Genomic DNA, 13,747 nt, shown 5'->3' with positions numbered 1-13,747 from the left:
AAATGAAGAGGAGGAGGAGAGAAAGAACAGAAGAGCATTCTACCTTCAGGTACTTATTCCAATCAACAACAGTAAAAACTTTCTCCGTGCTGCACTGCCATGGGGAGGTCATCAACGTGACGACCAGCGACCACTTACCACTTCTGAGTCTCCGTAGAAAGAGGCCAGGTCCAGGGGGGTGCGTCCACTCTTATCGGCGTGGGCGGTGGCCGCGCCCCTCTCAACCAGGCAGCGCACCAATGGCATGTGGCCCTTCAGACACGCCCAGCTCAGAGCAGTCAGACCTTCCTTGTCCATCTGGGCCAGAGACGCACCTGCAAGAGGGGGTTAAAGGTCATGTTTCCATGGCAGCCAGGGTCATAACATGGCGACTTGGCAGCTGTTTTTGTCCATTACTAAATATTACACATACTTTATGTATTTGCTACATGTTGCCCATGTGCAAGTCAAACCTACACTTTTGCAGTTGCCTTTGCACTTTTACACTACGTACTCTGAACCCATGAGAGTAGTAGAGTGGGTGGTGGTGATGTTGAGGATGAACTGAACTCTGACCTTGTGCCAGTAGGAACTCCGCTGTGCCGAGGTGGCCCTCTGAGGAGGCCATCATGAGGGGCGTGCGGCCCTGCTTGTCTGCCATGTTGACGTCAGCTCCATGGTTCAACAGCAGGTCCACTATCTGAGGAGTAAGAAACCAGATAGCATGTAGCTACGTTAGTATTTTTTGTCACCATTGTTCTCTATCATTGCTAGTAGTGTATTTTAATATTTCAAATTCAAGTTGCATGGCTTGGTGACTTGAAATAATAAATGGGTGAGAAATTCAAAAGTGCCCACACACCTGCCAATGTCCCTGGCGCACAGCGCTGAAGAGAGGCACGATGCCCCGGCGGTTAGGCTGTCCAACCGCTGCCCCTTGTTCCAACAGCAGCCTGCACACATCCAGCTTCCCCCTGCCTGCTGCTGCAGTCAGCGCTACAGTGGGAGAGGGGGAAGCCAGGGTCAGTGTGGGTAAAAGCATTCCACAGACTTTGACACATACAAACAAACTAATATAACACGTACCAGTCTCTCCCCAGAGTGTGTCAAAGTTGTTGATCTGTGCTCGCTCCTCCTCCTCCTCATCCTTCTCTGGCAGGTCCAATAGGTAAGAGGCGATCTGTACAGGAGACAACATTCAGACTTAGTGTGTGTACAGTGTGTGTACAGTGTGTGTGTGTGTGCACATGCGTGTGTACCTCTGTGTATCCCATGCTGGCCCCTGCTATAAGGGCCTGCTGGACAGCGTGACTCTTGGTGAAGGCTCCTTGAGGCTGTCCGTCAGGATTCCAGTCACTCTGCATCAGGAACTTGACCACCTGCAGGTGTCCTCGCAGTGCAGCGTGCACCAGCGCACACTGACCGTTCCTGTCCAGGTGGTCCACCTACACACAGGGAGAGCGAGGGTCATTATACACATGCACACACACAGACGTCACATGCAGACAGTGTTCAAAAATACCTATTGGTACATTTTGCTACTAGAGAGTTATATCGTGTTGTGTAAATGCATCATAATGCTGTTGTAATAAACCTCAATTGCCAAAGTGACAGTATGCACATTAGTGGTGGTTGGTCCCTGACCTTGGCCTTGCAGGCGCAGAGCGCAGTGACGATGGACAGGTGTCCAGCAGCGGCGGCGTAGCCCAGCGGGGTGAGGCCGCTGTCGGACTCCCCGTCTACGTGCGCTCCGTTCTCCAGCAGCAGGCCGGCTGTCTCCGCGTAGCCCAGGTGGGCATGGACACACAGCAATGGGGCGTTGTTCAGAACCTCAGAACGGTAGTTAACGTTGGCGCCGCCTAGGACCAACAAACGGCTCACCTAGAGGGAGGATTGTCAGACATATAACCAATACACCAAACATGTAATGTAATAGTGCTTTGGTTAGGCCACTGCTGTTGTGAGTGTGTGTCCAGTACCTTGATGTTGGGTGTGTAAAGGTTCCTCAGTGAGGCCAGAGCAGTGGAGAGCCCCTCTGTGCTGTAAGAGACCCACAGCCCCTGCAGGACTGACGAGGAGACCCCAACCTTCTTACTCAGGCCCTGTGGAGAAGATAACAGTAATATCAACAACAGTGTTACTGCACAGTGGGTAGAACCTATTGACCCAGATGTTGGAGGTGTGCTAGCGTGCTGTAGTGATTTTGTGGTGGTGTGTCGTTACCTTGAAGATGTGTGCTTTGAGGATGTGGTGGCCCAGCTCTATGGTCTGCTGCCGGTTCAGTTTGCCCTCCTGACGTGAGAACCAGAAGGCCAGGAGCGTGTGGCCACTCCTACAGTGACAGAGAGATGGCGAGGAGGAGAAGGGAGGAAGAAAAGAGGGAAAGTGGAGAAAGATAAGATGTAGAGAGAGGGAGAGAAATTAAGAACAGAAAGCTCCACAAATTCAAGCTTTAAACATTGATGTTCCAGGTACACACTGGCTTTGCAGAGGGTCTGTTTGTTCCTCTCATGGGACCAGTGTCTCCCTACCTCGGGTCACAGAGGAACTTGGTCTTCTCCCCGTCCTCCCTCCAGATGAGCCACTCCCTGAAGGAGGGGTGTGTGAACATACGTGTTCCGTCCCTTCTCCGCACCAGGAAGGGCGATAGCAGCTCCAGTCTCCCCTGGAAATCTTCCCAGTCCAGGGCGGGGCCTCGCACGGCACCAGCATTCACTGCCCCATACGCCTGCTCGTCCGTGAGGGGGTGGAGGGAGGCCACGGCCACGTTGAGCAGGGGGAGGGCACGCTCGAAGGACGACTGGGTGGGGAAACGCATGTTGAGCTGCAGCAGGTACACCTCAGCCAGGCTCACTGGCACCACCTGGGGGGAGACATGGAGAAACACCTCGGGTCAGTTTTGTAAGGAAACATCATAAAAACTTTCACAGAGAGAGATAAACAGACAAACAGGCAGAGTATGGAACACAAGCAAAAACCTTGAGAGACATACAGTATATAGCTCCAGGACTGAGACACAGACTCACCTTGAAGCTGGAGCTCTTGAGTACCAGGTAGCCCTTCTCGATGAGGTCCAGCGTCAGCTTCAGGTAGAGGTAGGAGCCGCGGCTCAGGGCCTTGAGGTGGGTGCTCAGCTTGGCGAAGGCTGCGTTGTCCAGACGCCCGTTGAGAGACACGTTGCTCTGGATCTCAGCACTGCCCTGTATCCTCTGCAGCAGGTAGCCCTGCAGGTCGGGAAGAAAAAGGAGTTCAGCATCATGATAACTTGGTGGGGGGTGTAATACTATCACCATGACCGCTTTTATTAAAATAGTTGATCATCGTTTTAAATCACGGTTGACTACTTTTACTACAATTGATTGAGGTTGAAGTGAGAGATGACTATCAGAGAGTAAAGACATCAGACAGATGGTTTGGTGTAAACCTGAACCCTACCTGCAGGTCCTGGTCTATGGCATCATTCTCCTCCAGGCGGTCAAGAGAGATACGGTGGAACGGGAGGGGATGTGTGATCTCCTGTAGGGAGGTCCTGACGGTGACCACCAGTTTGAGCCAGGGAGGAAAGCGTTCCATGGTCTTACACAGGAAGGAGGTGATGGTGTCGCCGTAGTCCGGCTTGTGGAACTCTGCCTCATTCAGCCCGTCTACTAGAATGATCAGATCCTCCTCACATGCTATCTTCCTCTCTGATGAACACAAAGACAACAAGGTTGTTTATCAGGACAAGGAGTGGAAAGAATTGACTATTAACTACTGAGATGGGGCATTTAGTTGTTTTTTGGAAAACATGAATGGAGCTGGCCCAAACCCTGAGAGAAAATAACAATTTATCAAATGCACAGCTCCTGTGCAGTTCCATAAAACCTTGAACACCCCTGACCTCTGTGCAGGACGTCGAGGGGCTCCAACACGCCCCTCCTGAAGGCATTGAGGGGGTCCTGGACACAGGAGCGCAGACTGAGGGTGCTCTGCAGGTGGGGCTCCCGTAGCAGCTGCTCCCTGTAGGCCATGAGCTGGGGTGCCCGGCACAGCAGAGCCGCCACGTTGTGGACAAACTCTGGCACCAGGCACGTGTATGCATTGTCCGCCTGGCAGTAGTGGTATGCCACCACCTGGGGGGCGATAGAGAGTGGAAGTGAGATAAAAAAAAAAAATATGACTTTTATATAGGTGATCCCATTGAAATTGAAAATGTATTTTATCTAGATATCTCTGATTATCACACTTTATTTTTCCAAAGAGAGAGGTACATTTAACTGAATCCACAAGCATTTCGCTACACATGCAATAACATCTGCTAAACATGTGTATGTGACCAAAAAATTTGGATTTGAAGAGGGTGCAAAACAACCCATACAAATATATTCCGTCTTGAATCTTCAGCACGTAACAATCAAATAAAACACGAACCAAACAGGCCTAGGTGACATTCTGTGCCAACTAACCACTATTATCTTTATGACACAAGAGAGTTAAAGCAGACTGAAGCACAGCTACAGATTGAGGCTTCATTAAAACATTGTTGAAAAACAATACCATGTTACATTATTCATTGAAGAGTGATGACTGCTGTGTAGCTTGTTGTGACTGTCAGGTCTTTGTCTCTAGTGTGTCAGAGGAGTTGACTGGCACTAAGACCCTGGGGGTGGTGAAATGGTCCAGGATCAGATCATTTGTAACCCCCTTGTTGGATAAGGTTAGGCAGTCTGATCCTAGATCTGTAGTTGAATGTACAGTATAATACAGCGCTGCCTTGGATAGAGTGGACTTGGAGTGCTGAAGAAAGCCAGTAGGCTTCACAGACTGGCTCCAACGTAAAGCTTCCCTCAGGAACATTTCAGACTAGATTAGAGAGCTTCACTCCGAAGGTCATACACAGATTCATAGCCGTATACTTCTGGCAACTGACATCCACAGGGATGTGTGTAGTATTTGTGATGCTTGTGTGTGGTAGAGTTGTGTGTAGTGTGGGTGTGTAAAGTGTGTGTAGAAAGTGTGTGTGTGGGTCAACCACTGGAGCAGGCTATCATTAAGAATGCATGTGGCCGCTAAGGGGATCTAATGGCTCGGCTGGAACACTGCTCCCTGGGCCTATGCATATTTCATTAGGCCATAGCACAGAGACAGAGGAAACAAGAGAGAGACAGAAGAGAGAGAGATGGGGGGGGGGGGGGGGGGGGGGAGTGAGAGCTACCCTTTAGTTTTTCTGCTGTGTCTGCACAACACCACCAGTCATGAAAATGGAATGGAGAGTGATAGACAGAGAAAAAGAGACGGAATGAAGAGCCAGATTGGATAGCAGGAGTTGACAGTGGATGGAGGAAGAGGGAGAGAGAGAGTGCTAAGTGAATAAAGGAAGACATTAGCATCAGTGTTGCTAGACAGGATGGGTTAAGGACATAGGGAGAGAGCATGGAGAGAGAAAAGGATGTAGAATGAACAGAATGCAGATAACGGAGAGAATGAGAGAAGAGCGGCAGCGGATAGAGAGAATGAATAATAGAGTGAGAAGGGAGAGGACAAGGCCACAAGGAGGTCAGAGGGCAGAGACAGCCTCCAGACCAGAGACGCTGTAGGAAAAAGCTGCTGACACTGAAGAACAAAGGAGCAGGTGAACAGGCTTTGACAGCATCAACACACCTTCCCCCTTAGCAATGTCCCAATGACCAGTTAATTAGTTGAATCCGGGCCACGTTCAGTAAGGCACACCGTTGTAGAACGTTCAAATAAAAATAGAACATAGTGTAAACCAGACATGTACCTCTTAGCAAGGATTCACCCAGCTAGTCAGGGGGTTTTGAATGGTACTTAAGACTACTGAGTGGTGTGGTGGTGTAGTAGTACTGTACCTGTGAGGCGAGCCGCCGTAAAGCCTCCTCCTGGCGTCTCCTCATCTCGGGGGTGCCAGGGCAGCTGCCCCCCAGGGTGCCATGGGAGTGTTGGGGCTGGGTGAGTGGCAGGGTCTCTCCATCTGAGAGAGAGTGAGAGAGCGGGAGGGAGAGCGGGAGAGCGGGAGAGCGGGAGGGAGGGAGGGAGTGTGTGTGAGAGGGGGGAAGAGAGAGAAAGGAGGGAGTTGAGTGCATTTACTGTGTGCATTATTTACACAGACACGAATGCTTTTTATACGCATCTTAAGACACATGCCCAGTGTCTAATGACTTTAAAATACTAAAGTATTTTTGGGGGGTATCTGTACTTCACTATTCATATTTTTGACAACTTTTACTCCACTATATTCCCCCCCAAAATAATATACTTTTTACTCCATACATTTTCCCTGACACCCAAAAGTACTCGTTACATGCTGAATGCTTAGCAGGACAGGAAAATTGTCAAATTCACACGCTTATCAAGAGAACACATGATGATCTGGCAGACTCACTAAACACAAATGCATCATTTGTAAATTATGTCTGAGTGTACCCCTGGCTATGTACATTTTAAAAACAAGAAAATGGTACCATATGGTTTGCTTAATATAAGGAATTAAAAATTATTTATACTTTTACTTATGTTACTTTTACCAATTCCATTAGTTAGAACCAAATACTTTTACTCAAGGAGTATTTTACTGGATGACTTTCACTTGAGTAACTTTCTATTAAGGTATCTCTATACCTTTACTCAAGTATGACAATTGGGTACTTTTTCCACCACTGCCCAGTACAACAGGCCCTTCTAGCAGCAGCCAGCATTGTTATACACACACACTCCTGTAGGACGGTATAAGCATACGTTTGGGCGAGGCGTGGGGGCTGTCCGAGGCGATCTGTCTCATGCGGTTGCCGTGGCAGCTGAGTGCCACCAGGCGGGAGATGATGGCAGTCTTGCCGAAGCCCACGTTGCCCACGACAACCACACCTCGATTGGCTGCCGAGTCGTCGCCATGAAGACGGGCGTCCACTTCCTGGAAGAGCCACTCCCTCCCGGTGAAGAGCGAATCAGCTGTCAGGCTGGGCACCTCGAACAGAAGGGGCTTGAGGGCGATATCCGGGGGGCGGTAGGGGGCAAAGCGTACTGGAGAGAGAGAGGAAGGGGACAGATTACAGGTGAGGGAAAAGACACAGGACTTGATGTGTAGAGTCCACTGCACTGTCATTGTCATTTCCTCAGTGCAACGTCAGCTTGTCACCCATAGAGGGGGATGTTCATCAAAATAACACACACCATGGGTGAACGCCACCATTGGGCTTCATACTAAGAACTACATAATGAAACAGAACTACTAAGTGTATGGGTAGATACTGCCTGTATATAACAAGTACATATGGTTAGCAGAGCGGGGGGCAGGGGATTAGATAACATATTGTAGTAGAGGGATACTGTAATCCTACTAATACAGCACCACTAGTTTAATAAGCACATCATTATAACGTGGCATTATGATGTAGAACAGTATAATGCCTTATAATGGGAGAAGAGAAAGAGAGGAGCATCACTTACGTGAGTTAGATTGCCAGGCATGGCTGTAAGCAGAAGCTGAGGCAGAGGACAGAGGAGAGAGACAACGCAAGAGAGGAGAGAGAGACAAAGCATGAGAAAGAGAGAGAGAGAAATGGAAGGGCAGGGAAAGAGGAGGAGAAAGGGGAAGATGGATGGGAGGGTTGGTGCAGCTAGCTAGCAGAGGAGAGGGGATGGTGAGAGGGAGGGAGGGAGCAGGGTGGTGGGGAGCCACACCCAATATTTCATCCCTGATCCTAGGATGAAGCCTCAGACACATACAAATATCGATTGAGCATATTTCTTGTTGTTGGATCCCATGTTTTCTGTATATGCCTCAGAGCCGAGGTTGTGAGAGTGTGTGCGTTCAGTAGTTCTGTACTGAGGAGTAAGAAAGGCAAAGGTAAGGCGATATCTCAATGAGTTTTCATTCCCGGTGTGGTCTGATCTTAGGGAGAAAGTGCTGTGGTAAGCATGATAGTGTGACAGGCAGGGTGCTAAAAATACAGTCAGAGAGAGTGTAGGGAATAGAGTAGGAGGAATAGAGGGAGAGGTATAGAGAATTGGAGAAAGATAGGGTGTGTGCGTTTGTGTGTATATATCTGAATATCTGTGTGTGTGTGTGCATGTGCAAGTCTGTTTGTGCGTGTTCATTGTGTGTTCAGTGTGTGTCTTTGCTAGTGTGAGTGTGATTTAAGCCTTAAAAAGCCTTGGCCATGAGTGATGGGACCTCAGACAGGACCCCTGCAGTGACAGATGAGCCAGGGAGTGGTGAGGAGCGAAGGTCGATAACATTGATCTGGGAGGGGAGACGGATTAAGGTGTACCAGGGTGTGTGTGCGTGCGTGTGGTGTACCAGGCCCAAAGGGAGGGTTACATCACCCAATACCAGGCAGGGATAGGGGTTTAGAGGGACTGAGTGCACCAAGTATGTCTACACGGATATACACTCATCATACTTACTAACACACTGATTTACAAGTATACTCCAAGACACACACAATCTCTCTCTCAAACACACACACACACACTTTGAGAGTGGTCAAGGTAGAGTGGGAGTAAATAGGAAGATGAAGCAGATTTAGCACACACCACAAAATTACCCCTCACAACCCCAGTCCCTAAATCACCCCACCTCCACTCCCTGACCCACACCCCAAATTCCCCCACCCCCATTTCCTCATCAATCTACACCCCCCCACCAGTATCCCACACACTCAGATCCTAAACAAGCCCATTCAGATCCTAAACCAGCCCACTTATCCACCACACCCCCACCCAGAGTAATATGAGGCCTACCTCTGAGGTCGTGTCCGGAGCGCCCGGCCCCAGAGTTCTGACGGGGCATCCTGAGGGAGGTCCTCAGGGGAGTGTGTCTCTGCTCATCCAGGTAGGCCAGGTCCTCCAGGTGGGCCGAACTCGTGGCTAATGTGTGTGTGTGTGTGTGTGTGTGTGGTAAATGGGTGCAACAGATGAGAAGAAAAACAGAGTTAGTCAAACAAAGCCAGGAGTCACTGAACAGCCTAAACCTGAATGCTAAATTGCTAATGCTAACGACAGACACCATTGGAAATACACAAACATATCAGTTCCATACCTCCCCATTGAGATCCACTACGAACCAGACCCATTTGAAATCCAACCCAAAGCAAACAGAAGTGGTTTAAAACGGTCAGTGTCCAAGACTAATGTGAACTAATGTGTGTAGCTATAGCGTGGTAGAGTGTATGTGTGTGAGAGCCTGTGTGAAAGCGTGTGACCTCATACACACCAAACACACTTCCTTCCTCGGACGACCCCTTTTCCAGATAGTTTGTTTAGTTGTTCCCCTCTCTGTTAACAATATACCCAAGTCTAGAGCTCTTCCAGTTGTCCCAAAAACCACTGTCTTTCAATAGGGAGAACAAAAAGAGTAGGAAGATACTGCAGTAAAGAGGATAAGAGCTTTATGGAGAATGACAGAGATAACCTCTTGTTACAGGGAGGGACTAACAACGCACCTCCTTCCTTCCTGCGAGGAAAAGAGTGTAATCCTGTTTTTTTAATGGGCTTCAATAAAACCCTGCATACCCACATACCACAAAGTTGTGAACCACTGGGCTAGCTGGCGCTAACAACAATTAAATGGAAGAAAATAAGTTCTATCCACCACTCACCTAAACTGCAACCCGTGATCTGTTTTACCTATGGCAGGGATCCCTCCCAGACTACTACCTTTCCACTGCAATACAGCTAAAACTGTAGCAGGTATGTGGCGTGTGGGATCCCAGATTTACGGTGGTTTGCGGGGACCTTGGTGTGGGCGAGCAGCTGTATTAGACTTAGATTTTAGATTTAGATTTTTTTGAGTTTATTAGTCACATGCACAGGGTCGCAGATGTAATTGCAGGGTAAAGTGAAATTCTTAAGCTCAGAGCTCCAACAGTGCAGGTCAAAAAGACAAGTGAAACAATAATACAAATAACATTTGATCCTCTGCAGCAGAGGAAACTCTGGGTCTTCCTTTCCTATGGCGGTCCTCGTGAGAGACAGTTTCATCCTAGCGCTTGATGGTTTTTGTGACTCCACTTGAAGATTGACTGACCTTCATGTCTTAAAAGTAATGATGGACTGTCGTTTCGCTTTGCTTATTTGAGCTGTTCTTGACATAATATGGACTTGGTATTTTACCAAATAGGGCTATCTTCTGTATACCACCCTACCTTGTCACAACACAACTGATTGGCTCAAATGCATTAAAAAGGAAAGAAATTCCACAAATTAACTTAACAAGGCAAACCTGTTAATTGAAATGCATTCCAGGTGACTACCTCATGAAGGTGGTTGGGAGAATGCCAAGAGTGTGCAAAGGGTTGCTATTTGAAGAATCTCAAATGTAAAATATATTTGATTTGTTTAACACTTTTTTGGTTACTACATGATTCCATATGTGTTATGTCATAGTTTTGATGTCTTCACTATTATTCTAAAATGTAGAAAATAGTCAAAAATAAAGAAAAACCCTTGAATGAGTAGGTGTTTCCAAACCTTTGACTGGTACTGTACATATTTAAAACATAATCAATGATAAATGTCCATGGGGGTAGCCACTGCCATAGCTCATGGGGTTTGACGTGGAGCTACGGAGACATTTTCACACTCTACCACGTTGCTTAGGTGGAGTTGGGTTTGTGTTTTATGTATTTTTAATAGTCATTGCTATGTGAGATTTGTGCTGGGAGAGAGAGAGAGAAGGAAAGTGGGTGGAAGGCGTGCGTTTCTGCAGAACAGAATGTCAAGGCTCATAAGGTAGCCTCTCTATCAGTTGGAGTAATCTAGTGCATTTGAACCAGGAGATCAGAGCCATTTTGAAAGTGAGCTTGACTACATAGGATGAAAGAGAGCAGACAGAGACGAGAGAGGCAGGAGGTAGAGATTGAGGAGGAGGTGGTTGGAAGAGGAGGGCAAGAGAGAGGAGAGAAATAGACAAGCTAGAGGGAAAGGGGAGGGAGCGAGGTAGAGGTAAAGAAAGAGGATATATGGAGTGAGTGCGGAGAGCTTCTCGTTCAGAGCCCAGTGTGGGTGGCTGCCCCTGCTCTGCTCCTGAGGCGTGTAGAAGGACAGCAGACCAGAACATCCCTACCTACTGCTTCCCTGCTCCCTCTGAGCAATGACTCCTCTCCTGTCAGTGGCATGTGTGTGATTATCAAAGCTTTCTATACAGTCATTCAATCCACCATTTCACAATGTCCCCAGTTTACAAGATGCCACAGGCTAGGGCTGTATTTATAAGCTGACATACTGTCTTATTTGACATGACAGTTGTCCCATTATCACTTCCAGGCTTGCAACTGGACTGAGTTATGTTGGGCAGAACATAATCACAACAATCATCTATCACTACATGAAGTTTGGTGACGTCCAACAGAACATGGTCTCCAATTGGATGAGGAACTGTGGCGGCCTATTCCCCAGCTACCACCACAAAGTCCGAAAGGCCAAAGGATTGTAGCTCATATTATTTCCTATACTCCCACAGTAAACAGAGCGAACGCTCTCGCTCACCCTCCATTTGGCAAATCTGACCATAACTCTATCCTCCTGATTCCACTTACAAGCAAAAATTTAAATAGGAAGCACCTGGGACTAGATCAATAAAAAAAGTGTTCAGATGAAGCAGATGCTAAGCTACAGGACTGTTTAGCTATCACAAACTGGAATATGTTCCAGGATTCCTCCGATGGCATTGAGGAGTACACCATCAGTCATTGGCTTCACCAATAAGTGCACCGATGACGTCCCCCCCACAGTGACCGTACGTACATACCCCAACCAGAAGGCAACATACGCTCTGAGCTAAAGGGTAGAGCTGCCTCTTTCAAGGAGCGGGACTCTAACCCGGAAGCTTGTAAGAAGTCCCGCTATGCCCTCCGACGAACCATTAAACAGGCAAAGCATCAATACAGGACGAAGATGTGGCAGGGTTTGCAAACCATTACAGACTACAAAGGGAAGCACAGCCGAGAGCTGCCCAGTGACACAAGCCTACCAGACAAGCTAAACTAATTTTATGCTCGCTTCGAGGCAAATAACACTGAAACATGCATTAAAGCACCAGCTGTTCCGGAAGATTGTGTGATCACGCTCTCCGCAGCCGATGTGAGTAAGATCTTTAAACATGGCAACATTCATAAGGCCGCAAGACCAGACAGATTAACATGACGTGTACTGCGAGCATGCACTGACCAACTGGCAAGTATCTTCAATGACATTTTCAACCTCTCCCTGTCTGAGTCTGGAATACCAACATCTTAAGCAGACCACCATAGTCCCTGTGCCCAAGAACACTAAGGTAACCTGCTTAAATGACTACCGACCCATAGCACTCACATCTGTAGCCATGAAGTGATTTGAAAGGCTGGTCATGGCTCACAACACCATTATCCCAGAAAACCTAGACCCACTCCAATTTGCATACCACCCTAACAGACCACAGATGATGCAAACGATTGCACTCCACACTGCCCTTTCCCACCTGGACAAAAGGAACACCTATGTGAGAAAGCTATTCATTGACTACAGCTCAGTGTTCAACACCATAGTGCCCTCAAAGCTCATCAAAAAGCTAAAGACCCTGGGACTAAACACCTCCCTCTGCAACTGGATCCTGGACTTCCTGATGGACCTCCCCCAGGTGGTAAGGGTAGGTAACAACACATCCGCCATGCTGATCCTCAACACAGGGGCCTCTCCGGGGTGTGTGCTCAGTCCCCTCCTGTACTCCCTGTTCACTCATGACTGCACGGCCAGGCATGACTCCAAAACCATCATTAAGTTTGCAGATGACAACAGCGGTAGGCCTGATCACTGTTACTCTCTGATGTTATCATCTATGCATAGTCACATAATAACTTTACCCACATGTACATATTACCTCAACTAACCGCCACCGCACATACTCTGTACCGGTACCCCCCTGTATATATATAGTCTCGCTATTGTTATTTTACTTCTGCTCTTTAATGACTTGTTACTTTTATTTCTTATTCATAATTTTTTTTAAACTGCATTGTTGGTTAGGGGCTCATAAGTAAGCATTTCACTGTAAGATCTACACCTGTTGTTTTCGGCGCATGTAACTAATACAATTTGATTTGAATGCTGCAGTGGGGGACTTGGGGCGCTGCACTCGTTCTCTCCAACATTCACACTTCTTTATCTCGCTCCGCTCCCTCGTTACCAGGGTGCCTCCCTCCTATCTTTCTTTCTCTCTCTGTGTGATTCTCTCTCTCTCCATCTCCCCCTCCGTCTCTCCCCCCAGTCACCAGAGGGACTATGCCCATGGCTTTGATGTTTCAGTGCTGCCTGGGCCAAGCCTCTCCATGCCCGGTTTATCCTCCCTCCTTTTCCCTATCCATCTTTCTTACGCAGACTCCCCTCTCTCTCCACTAAACTAATGTTGCTCATTCCTTCCATCTTACTGATGACTGGAATCTATGCCACACATTCTCCCCTTCTCTCCTGTATCCGGTTGTCTTTTTTCCTTTTCCTTTTTCTCCATTTAATCAGTGTCCCCCCTACTGTATATCCATCTGCTGGTAGTCCTTTCTCTCTTTATTCCTCTATCAGTTTGTCTCCCTCTCTTTACATCTCTATTCCTTTCCCTTTCTCTCTCCTATATCAGTCTCCTCCCCCATTCTCCCACCATGCCCAGCTTTCTTCCCTGACTCTTCAATAAGCTTTGTTTGCACTCCACTCCTCTCAGTGGCCTCTTAGAGGGCATGTGTCAGAAGTCAAAAGACACAGGCCAAACAACGTAAACCCCTGTATGATCGACCCCTTAAACACT

The 13,747-nt window shown here is 47.9% G+C and overlaps 1 protein-coding gene across 4 annotated transcripts in view; it reads right to left on the bottom strand.

Moving 5' to 3' along the window:
- LOC109897321 (protein TANC2) overlaps positions 1–13,747 on the bottom strand; it is a 137,123-nt gene that overhangs the window by 7,501 nt on the left and 115,875 nt on the right. For 3 of the 4 annotated variants that reach the window (XM_031834229.1, XM_031834231.1, XM_031834232.1), the window contains 16 exons: positions 8,719–8,844; positions 7,423–7,458; positions 6,715–6,996; positions 5,829–5,950; positions 3,860–4,091; positions 3,415–3,665; positions 3,006–3,203; positions 2,511–2,842; positions 2,203–2,311; positions 1,959–2,081; positions 1,624–1,860; positions 1,239–1,424; positions 1,066–1,159; positions 842–975; positions 556–679; positions 139–314 (listed from right to left, as the gene is read on the bottom strand). In XM_031834229.1, coding sequence (XP_031690089.1) covers positions 139–314; positions 556–679; positions 842–975; positions 1,066–1,159; positions 1,239–1,424; positions 1,624–1,860; positions 1,959–2,081; positions 2,203–2,311; positions 2,511–2,842; positions 3,006–3,203; positions 3,415–3,665; positions 3,860–4,091; positions 5,829–5,950; positions 6,715–6,996; positions 7,423–7,458; positions 8,719–8,844 — 2,762 coding nt within the window. The remainder of the gene's footprint in view (positions 1–138; positions 315–555; positions 680–841; positions 976–1,065; positions 1,160–1,238; positions 1,425–1,623; positions 1,861–1,958; positions 2,082–2,202; positions 2,312–2,510; positions 2,843–3,005; positions 3,204–3,414; positions 3,666–3,859; positions 4,092–5,828; positions 5,951–6,714; positions 6,997–7,422; positions 7,459–8,718; positions 8,845–13,747) is intronic. The other variant, XM_031834230.1, reaches the window with a different exon arrangement.

Source organism: Oncorhynchus kisutch, linkage group LG10 (genome assembly GCF_002021735.2).
Source record: "Oncorhynchus kisutch isolate 150728-3 linkage group LG10, Okis_V2, whole genome shotgun sequence".
In the NCBI taxonomy this organism is placed as follows: Eukaryota; Metazoa; Chordata; class Actinopteri; order Salmoniformes; family Salmonidae; genus Oncorhynchus; species Oncorhynchus kisutch.
This window is presented reverse-complemented; position numbering and strand designations above follow the sequence as displayed.